Source organism: Rhyacophila brunnea, unplaced genomic scaffold (assembly GCF_057557595.1).
Source record: "Rhyacophila brunnea isolate RB1 unplaced genomic scaffold, BYU_Rbru_1.0 scaffold_15, whole genome shotgun sequence".
Taxonomy (NCBI): domain Eukaryota; kingdom Metazoa; phylum Arthropoda; class Insecta; order Trichoptera; family Rhyacophilidae; genus Rhyacophila; species Rhyacophila brunnea.
Window position 1 is genome coordinate 30203091 of NW_028232806.1, and position 18581 is coordinate 30221671.

The 18581-nt window shown below is 32.0% G+C and overlaps 1 protein-coding gene across 1 annotated transcript; it reads left to right on the top strand.

Annotated features, from left to right (window-relative positions):
• The first annotated feature begins 398 nt into the window (after positions 1–398).
• On the top strand, positions 399–11234 carry LOC147075229 (uncharacterized). Its single transcript, XM_085943020.1, has 2 exons — positions 399–566; positions 10077–11234. Exons 1-2 carry the CDS (start codon positions 543–545, stop codon positions 10380–10382), a joined length of 330 nt encoding a protein of 109 aa, XP_085799146.1. The 5' UTR covers positions 399–542; the 3' UTR covers positions 10383–11234.
• Positions 11235–18581: the final 7347 nt, after the last annotated feature.

Here is an 18581-nt window from a genome sequence, read left to right on the forward strand (position 1 = left end):
TGCAAAATCAAATAGTACATAGTCCTTTTTATTTATGGTCAACATATAAAAATATTTTTGGTTATTTCCTGCTTATAACGGATGGCGCGAAAATATTTTCGTTTTTTTAGGTTGCCGGTGTGAATACCGCCGAAATCAAATCATGGCAGAAATCATTCACAGCTGACAGATAACATAATATTAATAATATAAAAATCGTATTTAATTGAAATAAACAGAATACATCAATCATTTAAATATAAATTATCTATAATGTAGTTGAGAAATAGGTTTTGATACTATCATAATGTCGAGTTTTATAATATAACCTCGAAATAATATGCCTATTGCACAAAATCAAGAACAAGTTTTTCATAGGTACGCATTATTTGAATGTGTTGCAAAACGAATACCTCTTTAGTAATAAACTGTGACGTAACATTCGTCATAGCTACGGTTAAAGTTTTGATGTTCTCAGTATGAGAAAGTAAGTTCTGCAGACAGTTTTAGTTTATATGCGATAAGTTGGTACAATACAGAGCTGTCAGTGCGAAAATTACACAATGTTTAAGTGTAATTTAATTATTGTGAGTAAACCTACTTATTTATATTATTTTTAACGTATTAGGTACATATTTAATATATTTTTTAATGTATGTACATTTGTTGTTTTATTGTAATAATATTTTAAACAAAATAAAATTTAAGAAATATTTTAATTATTATCAAGCGTTCGAAATTTAAATTTGATAAAACTAATTATCGTCAAAACTAGATAGTGTCTGGATGCACACATTAGGGGCAGTCTATGGCTTAGAATTTAGATAATACATAGGTACTACATATTTATTTATAATATGTGTTTTATGTGACTAGCTGACAACCAATAATTCTCGTAAACAGTAGGTATCCATATCAGTGGTGAAGGGTAGAGGTAGGCTGTTAAGATCCGACATAAATAGTGCACACTACTCTTTGTCATTCAAACGTATGTATTTATTTTCATTGAACTAAGACTACAGTGTGTAGATAGTGTTTGTTAGTTTTTTTTAATTCATTTAAACCCTGCCTAATCCAAACCATATTAGATAATAGTCAAAAAATATTTGTTTAAGTATCTATAAAATATCTAAAATTATGCCATTAAACCAAACATAATTTTTGATATTTTATAGATAGAAGAATATTTTTTATCGATTATGGTTTGGTTAGGCAGGGCTTAATGAATTAAAAAAACTAACTAACACCAATGTAATAATGTAATCGTAATATTATGTATTCTTTAAGTGTGCACTATTTTTATCGGATCGCCCATAGCATTCTTAAACTATTGTAGTTTGGTTTAGGCAGGATTCAATTGAATTTTAAAAACTAACCAGCACCATCTGAAAATTGTATTATTAGTTCAATGAAATCAAATAAGACTTATTAAGTATGACTGACAAAGTTTAGTGTGCACACATACTTAACAGCCTACCTTCACCCCTCGCCACTGATCCATATCAACATACCGTATTTCTACATTGCTACATATGAAACGGATATAGTGAGTGTAATGAGTATCTATACTTGACGTGACCCCACAATGAATGAGTGATTGATATATTTTTTGTACCAAAAAAAAATTAGAACTCGTCTCTCTGACTCATATTATTACTATCGTCACTACCACTCGATATGGGTTTCTGGTCACGTCCTGGGAACATCCTCACTCACATCTGTCCAACGTAAGCTCCATTAGGACTCCCGATTTAGCTTCCCTTCCGTATCTCTCGTGTGGTTGTCTATCTTACATCTTTTAGACATGGTCTACCCAGTGACGTCCCTAGACAAAATGCCGCCCCTGGGCAAGGCCATAATGCCGCCCCATTTTTTTACAATATTTTTATCATCCGTGCTCGTGTCGTTTTTGGTCACCAGTGACGACGAAGGGCAACGGAAGTAAACTAGACATCGCGAACCCGACAAAAAATACCTTAAACCTTTTATGTGAATTAATACATTTTGTTTAAAACCCGCTGAATTTTTTTAAATTGAAGATATCTTCATTATTAGGTACTCAGCTATGGTAGCTATTTATATATATAACAAATGATTCTTCTCGATTTGCCGCCCTTAGAGTAACTGCCGCTCCCAAGCGATGCTCAATCTGCCTACCCCCATAGGACGTCACTGGGTCTACCCAGCGAAGTCGCTTCACTTTTACATGCGAGTCGATGAAAGAATCACTGTAAAAAGTTAAACCTATATTCCTTAGCAAGAATTGCCATCTTCACATAAAGCTCCTTTTTGTCTTGTCAACCATATCCAGCGTCTTCTCATATTGTTTTGATAGAGCCCAACACTCTTCGTCAATGGCCCCCACTAGGGCTCTGGCCTGAGGGGCCGGGTTTAGGAGGGGCCCGGCATGATGGGTGGACCAGATAAGTGAGATAAACGCACTTTAAAAATTCGCTCTAACAGTATAAAAGTCGCCTGCGGCGCTATTTTACTACAAAGGTATTAACATTTTAAAATATGTGGTTATGCGATACAATTTTTGATTATTGTGTGTCAATACATACTCGACAACTCCATAACTAAATTTCAAAAATATGAAAATCGCTAAATAATTTTACCTCGAACACTATTTGGAAAATACTTGTATAGTTAAGTGTCACATTGCCTTTAACATTAGCGATAGGTAGGGGGGCCGCCAAAGATTCTAGCCTGGAGGGCCGTTTCTGGATGTGGGGGCCATGCTCTCGTCTTTAGGTAGGCCAGTGTAAGCCTAATGAGACTATGGTATAAGTTTATTTCAGTTGTCTTTGACAGTCATGAATCTGAACTATTTATGTAAACTAGATCTGGACAACCTTTTTGGATGAAGAAGCCACATTAGAAATATAAAATGAACGGCGAGCCGCAAGTAAAATACTATTTTTAAACATACATTATTTTATTATCATGGAAAAGAAATTTCAATATAAAAAATAAATGATTCTATTAAGCCAACAATTTAATTAGAATAATGAAACTGTTTTATATTTTTCAATTTTTTTTATATTTCAGGTGTTAATTTTGTAGTTGAGATTCTTAAAACTGCTTGTAAATGTCCATCAGTAATGCTTGATCGTATTTTCTTTTATTGATATTCATAATAATTGAATAGGTTTGTTCACATATTATTATGTAAGTAGGTCCAAAAATAATCAACATTTTTCGAGCAGAATTTTTCTGAAAGTTTTTCGAATTTGTCCTAATTAAGAGTGTTGTAAATCAATGTAGGTATGTATTATATTATACGTACTTACAAAATGTTTGAAAAAAAAATAAAAAATAAGTAGTTTTGAAATAAGGTTATTCAATCTTCCCGGTTATAGCGTCTTCAAATATAAATAAACGAATATATTAGGTATTGTATAACATCAATCCTAATTGCTCCATCCTCACGGGTTTTATTTTATCAAAAAATGCTATAAAGAGCGGCATGCACAATCTAAGATTTCGGTCCTAAGGATAAGTCGCCGAAAAGGATGACTTAACTATAGACTATACTGAGTATAGAGTTAAGTAATCCTTAACCATAGACTACTTTTGTTATGAACACGCCTCTTTCCGTATTACCATTTTACCACTGACAGCTGCTGCCAAAATAAATTCGCGTGCTATAAAACAGTCCATACACTCATATTCATTTAACAATTTATCTCAATATTGATAGTGTTAATTCGTTTGGCATGTACTTGCAGAATATTATTTTACCTGTATACGCCAGTCCGCAGAAATACAAGATGCCAGTTGATAAAATGACACTTGACGCTAGTGTTACCATGTTAAAAAAATATCTTGCGGTGCCCTTGGAATCACGTATAATGACTTATAACGGAAACATAAGAGTAATATAATTAAATATTAATATGTATTTATAGTTATTGCATTTATAAAATGAATAAGTGTATTAAATAAGTCTCTAAGTACCAAAAAGTAGTATTGCCTGTAGTTACAAAATACCGAGTCATTGCAGTAAAATTTCATGAAGCAGACCTTTTGAAAAATGTAGTTTTACAGTGTGAAGCAATCACGACAGCTTCTATAATTTTAGGTATTAAGAACTCGCAAGTGTCAACACACCATCGTCAGCTATTTTATATTGAATGCCGTTGACCACTGCAGTGCTACTTACACCATTATAAATAAAACACGCCAACGGACTTACAACGTCGACAGGTTTAATTATTTTGCTGTATTTTTTTGACTTGCATGAGGCACTTAGACTATAGTTGAAGTTGTTGGCGTTGGTATGTAGAACATTTTTCTATAAAAATGTCAGTTTTTATGTTTTTGGTACTTAGCGCCTTAATTAATACACGTATTCAAATGCAGTTGTCATATTTTTGTCATCGTTTAACAATTATAAAATAATTTACCTTAACTATAGGAAAGAGAATTTTTAAATATGGTATTATTTTCAATAGAAATGATCTTAACTAAGGACAATGTTTCTGCATAGTGTTTTCTGCTAAGGAAATTTTAGTTATGACAAATATTTCTGCATTCCGCTCTAAGTATTTAAATTTTTTTTAAAGGCGTTAAATAATGTAAAAAAAGGAAACTTTTTCAGAAATTTGATTAAAGCTCGCGGGCCCCACAGAAATACTTGTACGTAGTCTGCCCAGGCCTGATATAAACCATAAAAGGATTTATTTATTAGTATAATTTTTCGATTGAAAAGTAGTGTAGTGCAAAATATTATTTTTTATGGATAGCTTTTTCAAATATCAAACAAAAAAATGTGTTCAATTAAGTAAGCATGCGTGTCTCATTAATACAATTCATCATGTCCTCTCATTTGCCTTTTTAATTTTTCAATTAATGTGGTCGAAAATTATATAATTTTATTAGTGTGCCGTAACGCGAAAAAACATTGAGAAGCACTGTTCTATATACATATTTCATAATAGCGGTACTTAATTAGAAATATTTTTTTATTACCCAATTTTTAATTTTAAAAAGCTACGAGTATCAGTGACGTCCGTAGACAAAATGCCGCTCCTAGGCAGCGCCAAAATACCGCCCCATTTTTTATACTTACAGTATTTAGTATCATCTTTTCATGACTCCAATATCTAAGAAATGTGTTGTATGGATACATTACTAACAAAATAGGTACCAGCAAAGCGTAGAAAATTAAATTTATACACATTTTCCCCCCAAAAGCGTAAAAGTGGGGGCTCTTAGATACAGACTAACATCGTGGACAGGAGCGGTTGGTGGGAAACTCTGTAAGAGGGGGTGCATTTTTAGTTTCGACGGCCAACGCAACTTCCGTGCGCACTGGTGAATAACTCAGATGTTAATTATTCGCAAATATGCATGGTGTCGTTTCTGGTCACGAAGGACGTCGAAGGGCAACGGAAGTAAACTGACATCGCGAACCGACAAAAAATTACATTCCTGACTCCTGTTAAATCTTTTATGTTAAATAATACATTTGCTTTCCAACCAGCGAGCTGCATTATTTAATGGAAAGATATTTTCATTATTACTAAGTTTATGTATCTATTTCTATATATTATATCAAATGATTCTCCTAGTTTTGCCGCCCTTCGAGTAACTGCCGCCCCCAAGCGATGTTCAATCTGCCTATCCCCACGGGATGTCACTGAGCATAATATGCTATGGTTATAACATAGGACTATCTATATCGCCTTTTCCAATATTAGGTATATTGTTATGTTATGACACTTAGGTCTAATATATTATTTAAAATCAAAATTTGTCTATCAAAAATTCCTTAATTATAATTAGCACCATTCATAAGTTTTTGCATTAAATAGTGAAAGTGTTGCAATGATGCAATATTTTTCACTTTCATCGATAGAATAAAATATAACTAAATATGACTGAATTGCAATTTCAACGCAAAATAAGATCACGTTTCTAATAATATAGGGGTCAACAACCTTGGTAAGGATTAACGAAAGAAATACTATTTATATCTTTTTATTCTTAATATTATATAGAAGGTCATCGAGGATTATAGTTATTATTATTTAGTATTTGTTGATCGCTGAAAACGGTTAGTATCTACATGTTTTTACTCGCAGATATAGTTTCCATTCTGTGTCAGCTTTGTAATTATGTTTACCAGGATCAGAGGGTGCCTATAGGGAAAAAGGGTAAAGGAAGGGTTCATAAAAAATTACCGCTATCGGAAATTACGCGCACACGAACAACTATGTTTTATTCCTATTTACAATTTAATTTAACATTAATAACTTTATGGTTGCTGCATTATTCATGAATTGTTAAAAACTGAACGGATCAATAAAAAATAAATACGAAACCCGGTTGCCATAGACAAAGATTTTTTAGTCATATTTGGTTTATGACTAATTTAATAAAGAAAAATATAGGTACAATCAGTGTTGCCATCTTTTTCAATGTTGATTATAGTACAAAGGCGTAAAAATTATAGTATTTCTGAAAAAAAAATTAGTACAGTAACATTTTTATCTTGAATCCTTTAAAATTATAGTATTTTGGCATATTTGGCGTAAAATTGTAGTATTTTACATTTTTCGCGAAATCAAAATTGGACATAGTTATGCAGAAAGTAGCCAGTCCATAAAAAATAAAAAAATGAGATTTGATATAGATCAGATGCGAGAAGGTTTTCTCTACATTCTGCTGAAAACAGCCAAGCCGCAAAAAAAATATTCTTGAAATAAAATACTATTTACAATTTGACATTTTACATACATTTGTAATAATCATGTTGTTACTAAAGTGCCATTATCTCAGCTCGATATTATTGTGGACTGGCTACATTCTGCATAAATACGTTCAATTATAGTATTGTACTATAATTATGGTACGGTTGGCAACACTGGGTACAATACGCGTTTAGTTTACGTGATGAATTTTACTGCATACTTATTATGATATGGACGCAACTATTGAAAATTTTTAAAAGAAAATAGAATATTCTTATGTGTATAAGTTTCACATATTTCTTCACACTCGATAATTATATACCTTCTTACAACCAAACATTATGACATTAGGATATAATTATGTGAGTTTTACGTACTTACAATATTTGTGATTCAGTTTCAACATTTTGGTTTTGCTATAAATACTTGAAATCAGTCTCGGATCCACTTTTATCAGTGACAACTGACAGTAAATACACTCGGTGCTCAGGGTGGTGAACGCTGTGTATCTAATGACCATGCCCCCCACATCCTGAAGCGGGCTCCCAGGCTAGGATCTTTGGCTGGCCCCCTACCTATCGTAAGGGATAAAGTCTGTGTGACGCTCTATAGTAGCGTTTTCCAAATGGTCTACGATGTAAAATTTATGTGTACATAGAGGTATTTATACCCACGGTGGCCGCGTGGCTTAAGCGTTGGACTATCACGCCGTGGGTCTCAGGTTCGAATCCTGGGTCCGGCAAGTACACATATTGTGTTTCAATTTGTGTGTGAGTCAGGGTATGGACCTAATAGGTTGAGCAAGTGGCTGACATCCATTTCTCGTGAAAAACAAAATCTGTTAATACAAACCTCTCTTCTGTGGAGGCCCATATAATCCTATAAGGATCGGACATGGTCGAGAGAGAGGTATTTAGTGTTTTTTTGTATATTTTAATATATCTATTTGAATTATGGAGTTATCAAGTATCGATACACAATTAAAAATTGCACCATACACCCACAAAATTTAAAAAAAAAAAAAAACATTATGAAAGGAAAATAGCGCCGCAGGCGACTTTTTTTACTATTCGAGCAAATTTGTGATGTGTGTATATCTCACTTATCTGGTCGACTCGCCACGCCGGACCCCTCCTGAGCCCGGGCCCCCAGGCTAGAGCCCTGTCAGCCCCCCCCCCCTTTGTGGGGGCCATGCTTATGACAATACATACACTTACCCACGTTATATTAATTATTTAAAATAGTATAACCTCTTGGCCATAATCTGGACCCATTTTAATAATATTATGACAAAAAATCCTTGGCCGAACAAATTTATGTAGTATTATTTATTTAAATACAATTCCAAAGTTGGCAGTTAAAAAAAACGACTGATCTCTGATGCAATTTATATTCAAGATTTCTTAATTTTTACGGTCAAAAGAATGACCGTCCATATTAAAAATTGAGTTCAACATCACCTTGAAGTTTGAACCTGTTTTTTTCATATCACAGACAAATCTTTTACGGGTCAATCATTATGAACATTAAATAGTTAGTCAATAAAAAACGATTTCAATAAACTGAGCAAGTACTTATTATTTATTTGAATAAATAGCACGAGAAAAATTAACTCTTTTTTATAAAGCGAACAGAAGCGATTCCAACGCGCGAGATTAGTTTTTCACGAAACCTGCATTTGAACAAAAAAATAATATACAATGCAGTGTTGTAATACGTGACGACTATTTATTTATATATCATATACTTATATAATATCATTAGTGAATCATTTGGCTAATAATTAATAAGCTATGAATGCAATGTTATGTATACAATATTAAAAGGGCGAAAGAAGAAAATTGAATGAATCAAAAATTAATAATATTTGTTTAAACCAATTTTACCTAATGTAAAAGTAAAATTAATTTAAATACTGAATCAAAGGTACTACAGACTTATTGAAAATACTACGATTAAACTTATTCTTATGCGCCATAAATGGTTACATTTCATCGGCTATATTATTTAAAAATATAATTTGGTTATATTTCGATTAAAATAACAATATAATAATTACAAGATAAAAATAACTTTTTATATACAACATTTTTAAATTTTCTGTTGAATCATATAAATTTGACTTGACTAGCTTAAACGATCAAAAAAATTTGTACTTGATAGAAATAATACTGAAATGTCATATTGATTTCCATAGTAATGCACGTGTATATTAATAATTTAGTTGCTAGGACCCCAGATCCCTAGCAACCAATAATAGTGGATTGGATTACGGATTTCTTCCGAAATAACGTTTCATACAAAAGAGAATTAACTGAAAATGAATTCAATTCAACTTAAAGATGGCTAAAAGTATTAAAAAAATGCATTGACATCGTGTTCTGATATATTCTAAAAGTTTAAAATGTCTAGCTAGTCGGGAAGTTAGTTAAAAATGAATTGCAAGATTTGTACCGGATAAGCAACCACCGGACAAATAAGAATACGACCTAATAAAAAACGTTGTAAAATAAACTATCTCTATAAGTAATTTGTAATGATGGAATAAATAGAGCTTCTATGGAGTTTTAAATCGCCAAAGTAGCCCTTATTACCAAAAAGGTTGGAAATCACTGGTTTATACTGTAATATTTAGTGAGATATTTTAAAAATACCTTTATTTGATGAATTTTACCAGTATTTATGCTTTAAAAATTATTATAAACCAAATAATTCATTAAATTGGTTAGATACAACAAAATTATTGAAATATTGTGATACAAAACTAATTCCAATGTGCAGAAAATAAGTCAATTATTACTTCATTATGTTTCTTTCGATAATTAAGTGTTATTATATGTAGCATAGGTGCCCATTGCAAAAATTATTTGGTGTGGTATTAATTATAAAGAAAATATACACTTTCATTGCGTCGGCAGATATTCGTGCATTTTAATAGGCGTAAAAGCTTATAATTAACCTTCGCATAGTTTCGATGAAAAATTGAATGTTGTGATGACCTAATTATTATTGTATTGACGATTTCACATCACACATAAGCATATCAAAAACAGATAATAAGTATATTCCATAATCAACATTAATTTATTAGTTTCAATTGTTTTAATTTCAATACTTTCCCGGACAAGAGCCTTAACGCTTCAAAAGTTATCTATTTTACTAATGCATTTTCTGCGTCTGCTCGTATAAATCATTTTATTAATTTGGAAAATATTAGGTGTAACATTATTTCTAAGCGATTAAAGTCTCTATATTATTAATAAATACCTAACCTAATAATGATTTTACTGCGATCTCGAAATTATTATCTATGACAATATCCGTATATTATGGGAAAATTCCATATTCAAATAATAAATTCATGCAAATTTTAATGTGACGTTTTCTTTTGTTTTATAGTTTGTCGCCTTTTTCGTGTTGACATACAACCCCCACAGAGCAAACTGTCAAATAGAAGGACTTCGCGACTTCGTTCAGACCAACCTTGTAGGATCACAATTAACACATACAGAAACATCATGGCCTTTTGACCCAAATATATCGCTGAAGAGAAGAAAACTGTGGGAAGAAACCAACGGAATCAAAGGAGGGAAATTAATCGAAAGACTGGGGCTAGGGCTCGATGGTAACGCCGACGAGCGTTTGGCCAGACAGCGAATCAGAGACCGAGGACATCTTGGAGGATTGAATTATTTCCGGCCATAATGGGAGATTGTTCTTTATTTAAATATATATTTTTTTAAATTTGCCAGATAAATACCAAAATTTTCCCACATGTATCTACTTATTTTAGCTAATCAATAATAAAAATATATTTTTATATTTTTCAAACAGTTATTAAAATAAGCCTATCAAGTGTCAATCAATTGTGTTTTTGATAGGGAATCCACCTAATGAACTATCTAGAATAAAGCATTAAAATATGTATAGTAAAATTTAATGTAAGTACTTATAATATGTTTGTAATACCTTATTTAATGTTATGAATTATATAAAAAATGGTTAAGGTACCTATATTACGACATAACATGTAGGTACTCATTATTTGGCGTAAATATTTTCGATGTTTATAAAAAGTTTGCCGGTAGAAAAAATTAATAAAAGTTTAATTTATTACTAATTTGATGACACAGGAAAATGATAAGTACCACAAATAATATTTTACCACTTACTTTCAAGATAATATTATAATCCCTACTGACGAAAGTAATAGATTATAATTCTGAATTATCTAATTGTGTCAATTAATCCTGTATCTTATTATATTTTCGTCTACAAATTAAAATACAGAAATTTGCACTTTCACAAATAAATTTAAAAACGATTATACCTATTTACATTATGCTATTTTTGCATGAGCTACTGATCTAGCATGTCTCATATAAAATTCTAATTCTCTTTCCTGATAAGCAGTTAACAGAAATTGCGTGTTTAAAATATTATGTTCCTCAATATTAATATTTCTCTAAATTAAGAAAAAAATTAACCAACCAGGCGTGAATTTTATTTTGTGATTGTAATTATGAAGGGAAAATGCTGCATCTAATGACAATCATGAATAATAAAAACAACTGAAAAACTTCTTTATTGTTTTCTTTATGAGTCAACTATTGAAGTTAATTCGGTTTCCTTATATTTAGAGTGGAAGCAGTAATATCTAATAAGTTTATAGGTATTTAATAATCTAATATGTATATTTATTACCTATGCTATTTTTTCTTAACAATATTATATGGCTGTACCTAACGAAAATCTTTAAAATGGTTACATACACATGCACTTGACTGATGGAACTCAAGAGTGCCGCAGGAGAAAAAAACTTATCTGTCTCCTTCCTACAATCCCAAAACTTGTAACATTAACTCTATAATTCTCTGTCCATAAAAAGAGTATTACCTTCCTTTCCCCACATTTTGTATGTAAGTATGTTAAAATGCTTTTGGAGCAAAGTTTCGGAAATTTACCATAAAAAAATTCTGCATTAATCATAGATTTTCAATATATGTAGGTACTCATTTCATGAATAGTATTTTTAGACATTTTAACGAATGGAAATTAATACATAATATTATGTATTATACCTACAATCAATTATAATATGTATTGTATGTAAGTATAGGTAATACTTACCTATTTGCATATTCTTACGATTTTTTGCTCTAATTAAATGTTGCAACGTAATAAAAACGAATTACAATAATACATGAATTTATTATAATAGACCAACATTCTAGTGAAATTAATGAATTCCATTATTGAATTTCATTTCGAGAGTACGAATTAGGCACCTACCATTAGATGAAATTGAATTATTAAAAGAACTAAAAACTTGTAACGTTATTAATAATAATGCTATACAATAAATTTATGAGGTATTTTTATAACCCAAAATAAAATAAGAGACTGTATAATGGTTACGTTTTACGTGATTAATATAACCTTTTTGTTATTTCGTGCCAGCAATATTTTTCGCAAAATTCAAATTTTCAAATTTATGTGGGGATTTCTGAAACGTCACCATGACAGATTTTGTAACATTATGTCATAAAATACTTCGAATGTTCAAAACAAATACAATCATAGAAATTGCATGTCTCTTTCGAGTTAGTATGTCAGAGATTCTTGACAACTTAGTCGTCGTAGCGATAGGCAACAAGTAAATATTATATATCTCAGCAAACTATTCAAATTGTATGAAACAGTAAGTGGCCCATATACCTATATGGAGGCATATCAATGCCAATCACAATGCGGTATGAACGACTGATTATAAACCAGAGATTCCCAAACATATTTGTCCCACTATCCCCTTTTCGGAAAAAAATACTCAACGCTCACCTGGATGTCTACTTTCTTTAAGGGGGGACATGCTCGTCGAAGGTCAAAATTGAGTTTTTATTGTATTTTCAAACCATGATCCTGGACACTCCTTAAACGTTGTAGATAATCTATTTATATAATTTTGAAGCCTTATTATCCTTTATAGTTATTTTAAACATTTGATGACTGCATAAAGTATTTTTGTTACATAAAATAGTATTCTTTTAAACCTCTCGCTCTAATGTTTTAGAATATAGTCATATTTCGGTACATAACTGTGCAGTGGTGTTAAGATTTTTTACGTTTATTAATTTTTAAACGCATTTATGAAACCATTAGTACAATTTATTACGAGATAATTTTTGTAAAATATTCACGATAAAAAATTATATTGATAATCTCTGTGATCCCAAATTTGACAAGAATTAGGCATTTTACTATTCAAAAAATCGGCAAGATTAACACATTTGAAGATGATTTTAAAGCTATTTATAATAAGCTATGTCTTTGACCATTCAAGTGTGATAAACATCTTATGAATAATGATTGCTTTATAATAATTATTGACCTAAGAATAAGGTAGTGTTTTTTTGAAATACGCCATTTCTTTTGTCATTCCCCAGTGGTTAAGCTACAATATACGGCCGTAGCCATAAATTGACAAACTATAATTGAAGTAGGGAGTAAAATGATATTGACGCGCGTGTTTGAACATGTACCGTTTAAAAAAAAATAAAAAAAAATTCGGTTAGGTACATGTTCAAACACGCGCTTTAACATAATTTTACTCCCTACTTTAATTATAGTTGGTCAATTTATGGCTACGGCCGTATGTTGTAGCTTAACTACTGGGGAATGACAAAAGAAATAGCGTATTTCAAAAAAACACTACCTTATTCTTAGGTCAATAATTATTATAAAGCAATCATTATTCATAAGATGTTTATCACACTTGAATGGTCAAAGACATAGCTTATTATAAATAGCTTTAAAATCACCTTCAAATGTGTTAATCTTGCCGATTTTTTGAATAATAAAATGCCTAATTCTTGTCAAATTTGGGATCACAGAGATTATCAATATAATTTTTTATCGTGAATATTTTACAAAAATTATCTCTTAATAAATTATACTAATAGTTTCATAAATGCGTTTAAAAAATAATAAACGTAAAAAATCTTAACACCACTGCACAGTTATGTACCGAAATATGACTATATTCTAAAACATTAGAGCGAGAGGTTTAAAAGAATACTATTTTATGTAACAAAAATACTTTATGCAGTCATCAAATGTTTAAAATAACTATAAAGGATAATAAGGCTTCAAAATTATATAAATAGATTATCTACAACGTTTAAGGAGTGTCCAGGATCATGGTTTGAAAATACAATAAAAACTCAATTTTGACCTTCGACGAGCATGTCCCCCCTTAAACAAACACAATAAATGCAGTGTCAAATTTGCGTTCTATTGTTCTACATTGTAGAGAAGAAAGCTGTTATGGTAAATAAGATGCTATGATACTTAAATTATAAAATTATTTATTGAATCGTATTAAATACAGAAATTTAAGATTAAATGGTGAACTTCATGCGCTGCCACCAATTTATTATTGTTCGGCTATATTTTTGTTAGCAGTAGGTTATATTCTTGCCGACAATGATAACTAACTTGTTAAGACCTATCAGATTTTAGACTATGTGACTGACTGCTGTCGGGCAGGTCATATTATAATACCTATATTAGCATATTATGTACCTATTTATCGCAAAACCTTGAAGACAAACCTATTGTATGTATTATATACATATATATTATATAAAGATATTTGGAGAAGATTTCATCCGAAATTCATAATAATTATAGTTTTTTTTTCGACCATGTCCGATCCTAATAAGATCATATGGGCCTCCAGAAAGTGGACAGATTTAGTTTTTACGATAAATGGATGTCAGCCACTTGCTCAACCTATTAGGTCCATACTCTGACTCATACACAAATTGAAAACAATATGTGTACTTGCCAGACCCAGGATTCGAATCTAGGGCCCACGACGCTATAGGCCAACGCTTAAGCCTCGCGGCCATCGTAGTGACCTACTCCTGATTCCTGATGAAATGACATTCTACTATTATAGAAATAGCAGACTGCAATACATTGTGAATTATGAACCAAAAAATAAAACGAATTATATCTCACTAAACATTTACAAGTGTGTTATTTCTAATAAGATTCCATGCAATAAAATATTATCAACAATGCTACCAAGCTATATTTTAGTATCCAATAGCTCCTGAAGGATTCGATATTAACATGTGCATCATAATAATGGACACTCAGTAAATAGGATGAGATAAAAGTGGATATCTTTGAAAGTAGAATTATTCTGTGAATAGTTTTTGGGGCTATCAAAGAAAATAGCATTTAGGTAAGTACCTACCTATGTCATTATGGCAAAATGCAAGATTCTAGGTACTGGATCGGCAACTAACATTCTTACCTTAGATTATAGAATAGAATGCCAGAGGAGCTACCATCGAGGCGGGACATTCACGCATCTCTTCAGGGTAAAATGGATAGCCGAGACTAGAGTGGCTGGCTGCACCACGGTTGATTTCAAAATCCAAACAGTATTGTAAAGCTGGATCATCCGAGATGGAGGAGGGCAAGACCCGTTAAAAGTTGTGGGGTCGACAATGACGACGAGATAAAGAGTATAATGAAGGTAGGTACCTATGACGTTTCTAGAGATGTCAAAAATCATTTGTAGCTACAATACATTCCGATCAAAAGGATCAATGTATTTTCTGAAAATATGCACAATATAACCTAATTTTTCTCTACATTGAATAACGTATCCCACAGAACACCTGTATAATTTTGTGTATTATTCAATATTAATGATAATAATATTATAAACATGTACCTAATAATAATCGGATAGTTGAAAAATGTTGCCGATCAGTTACAGAGGCATAATCTTATTCGTAACAGGTTTACAGTATCAAATCGAGATATTTATTTGCCCGTTAATGAATCCTAAAAATTAATAACCTTGCCAAAGGTGGTCATAGAATTATATTCTGTCGAATTTGTGTTTTTGTGAATCCTGACATCGGGCATCTTCATAAATTCAATAGAATTTAGGATTATCTATAATTTAGAGTACAATCGATTGGACTTATCATTAAAAGGTACCTACTTACATAATATGTTGCTATTACAGGAAAATCGGTACAAGTCGGTTATGGGGAAGCCAGCGGCAGCAACATATTTTGAAAATAGCCGATATACTGGATTATTTGTTAGGTTGGGTTAGTTTAGGTTAGGTTAGTTTTTCATTCTTGAATTCATGAATTTTCCCAAAATCGGCAATGACAATTAGCGCGGTCCCGTCTGGCTCCCTAAAACCGACTTGTACCGGAAAGTCTTTAACTGAACTCTTAAAATGTAGATTTTCATAAAATTATTTTTTCTTTTTCCTCAAGTACCTTCTCCTGGTGGAGATTATCAATCGTCATATCTTCATATTAGCTGATTATAAATTTTTAAATAATAAAATTTTGGATGTGATAGATTTTCGAGGTAGATAAGATAGTAAATCTCCGGTAACCTAGTCTTACTAGGCGGCTCTCGTGAGTCATGGCGCAATGCGTAAAGCACTGGCCTTTCATCCGGGAGCTCAGGGTTCCCGGCTAGGACGCCAGTTATGTGATTTTCTCAAAGCCTGGGTGTTTGTGATTGTTCAAATATCTAACAAACCACCTCGTATGAAAAAGCAAAGGTTAATAATAAAAAAACACATAATTTTATTGCCGCACGTTGTAAACATCTGATACGTTTTCACCAATGCGATGTCATTCACTATCATAATATGAGTTCTTAGTCTACTGGTTATATTTACTTCCACAGCCAAAAGAATGCGGGAAAGTTCAAGTAGTCAACTCAATACAAACGCTATCCTCACATAATGCTGCTTAATTTGGTAGGTACGTGTAGCCACGCACTTTTACAGCGCCATGACACATTTAATATTCTTTATGATAATAATAATAGCGCCTGTACACGTACATGGATTTACTGCTACAATAGTGTGTATTTTAAACTATCGTGACAATAACTGTTTACTCGTAAGAGTGCGGATTGTCTCTCCAACCTCAAAATGAGTCTTTCCGCGGTGTAATTAGTTTTTTTGTCAGCAGATTTGCCACTATCATTCTACTGCGCAGGCGCAGATCGAAAAAATCCCAACTGTCCTATGAAAAGTCAGAAGCTTCCGATTTTTTTTTATTCATGCATGTAATTTTGCAACTGCAGGATAATGATAACAATTCTTGTTATGGCCGCGATAATAGATACGTACAGTCAGCAGTAGATCCATGCACGTGTAAACAGGGTATAAAGATAGACCAGCGATTCTAATTCAAACACGCCACTCACTGACTTGGAGGCGATCGTTTTACTAGTCAAGCCCCCCGTAGAATGTCTAATAATTAGTATTCCGTAGTCACTAATCCAACTAAATATAGGTACTAAAATCATTTTTTAAAAACTATCAAATGTAATGCCCCATTTGCTTCCTTTGAAACACTTTGGATTGATTGTATTATATTATTCACGTATCTGAGATTTGCAACATAAACAATAAAAAAACATTTTTTACATTCTTCACTAAAATGTTATCGAATCAAAACGATCCTTGATTCGGGTCTGCCATTGTTTACGTTCATTGCGTGTACTGCTTGACTGTCGATAAGCTTCGAGTGAAAGTGAATTTTGACATCGTTCGCGATGGAGGCGATTACCTCCACTTGCCGGTCTGATGGCACGAGTACCAAGGAGTATGTACTCCCTCCACCACCTGCCCAAGGTTTTCCTCCAAGACTGTATATCCCCACCGGAATGCAGCGGTTTCACTTTCTCGATAGAGGATTTTAAAACCGCGGTTCGCGTTCCTACTAGATGACAATTATTGTTTTATGGTTTTATTAACGATGCAAAACTGTCTAATCAAATTTGTCATGACACTCATTAATCATTAAATTCTTCACACAAATAAGATAGAATCTGAATTAAATAAATAACTTTGTAATTGATTTAAATAAGTAGGTAGGTACACGATAATATATACATTGTGTAGTGTCACTTATAGATGAAAATTACATGGGTCAGCAATATCAATGGATGGGCATTTAATTAGTAGCATTCAATTTTACAAATAAGATAATATTGTCATCATCGGTATTATGTAATTATACAACTACATTCCGATCTGGATCCCAACGAGAATTCTTAACATTTTTGTTTATGACAATAATTAATAAAATTGTTGTTCACTATTAGCTTAACCTGTACCATATTCTCATAACGGTTCATATTCCGGGCCCATTAAAATCCACATAAAAAAACAACATATGAATTTGCGATAGACTGGTGGAGAATATAATTAATCTATTTTTTTATGTTATTAATACACAATGTTTAGGAATGCACCATTCTTTACCATACATACCATCATAATTTTGAACACATCGGAAGCATACCTATCTACTCTAATTATGGAGTTAATTATCAAGTAATGATACAATTCAAAATTACATCGCACTATCAGATATTTAAAAATATAATAATTATCAAAGGAAAATAGCGCTGCAGGCGATTTTTTTACCATTAGAGCAAATTGGTGATGTGTGTTTATCTCACTTATTTGGTTGACTCGCCATGCCGGGGCCCCCAGGCTAGAGCCCTTTCAGGCCCCCCTTGTGGGGGCCCATGGGGTAGTGTATTATTTTATACTATGCAATAGGTAGAATGGTGTCAGATTCTTTTGGCAGTGCAGGCGACTAATTTAGGTGTTGGTTTCGTTATGTTCAAATAACACCATTGCAAAGTGATTTCGTCGTGGTCGTAATGCCAGAAGAATTTGTCCTTCATCTACGTTAATGGTGTTCTGAATATTGTGAATATAAGTATGTATTCTGTATGTAGATCAACAAAAGCGTAGGTATTATTAATTAATAATATTGGTTCAACAGAAACACCGATTATTATTATGATTAGGCCCGGTTTTATGTAGTGCAA

Coding starts and splice junctions, on each gene's coding strand:
- LOC147075229 (XM_085943020.1), top strand. CDS start 543: ATGTTTAAGTGTAATTTAATTATT. Junction 567..10,076: donor TTAAGTGTAATTTAATTATT/GTGAGTAAACCT, acceptor TTTGTTTTATAG/TTTGTCGCCTTTTTCGTGTT.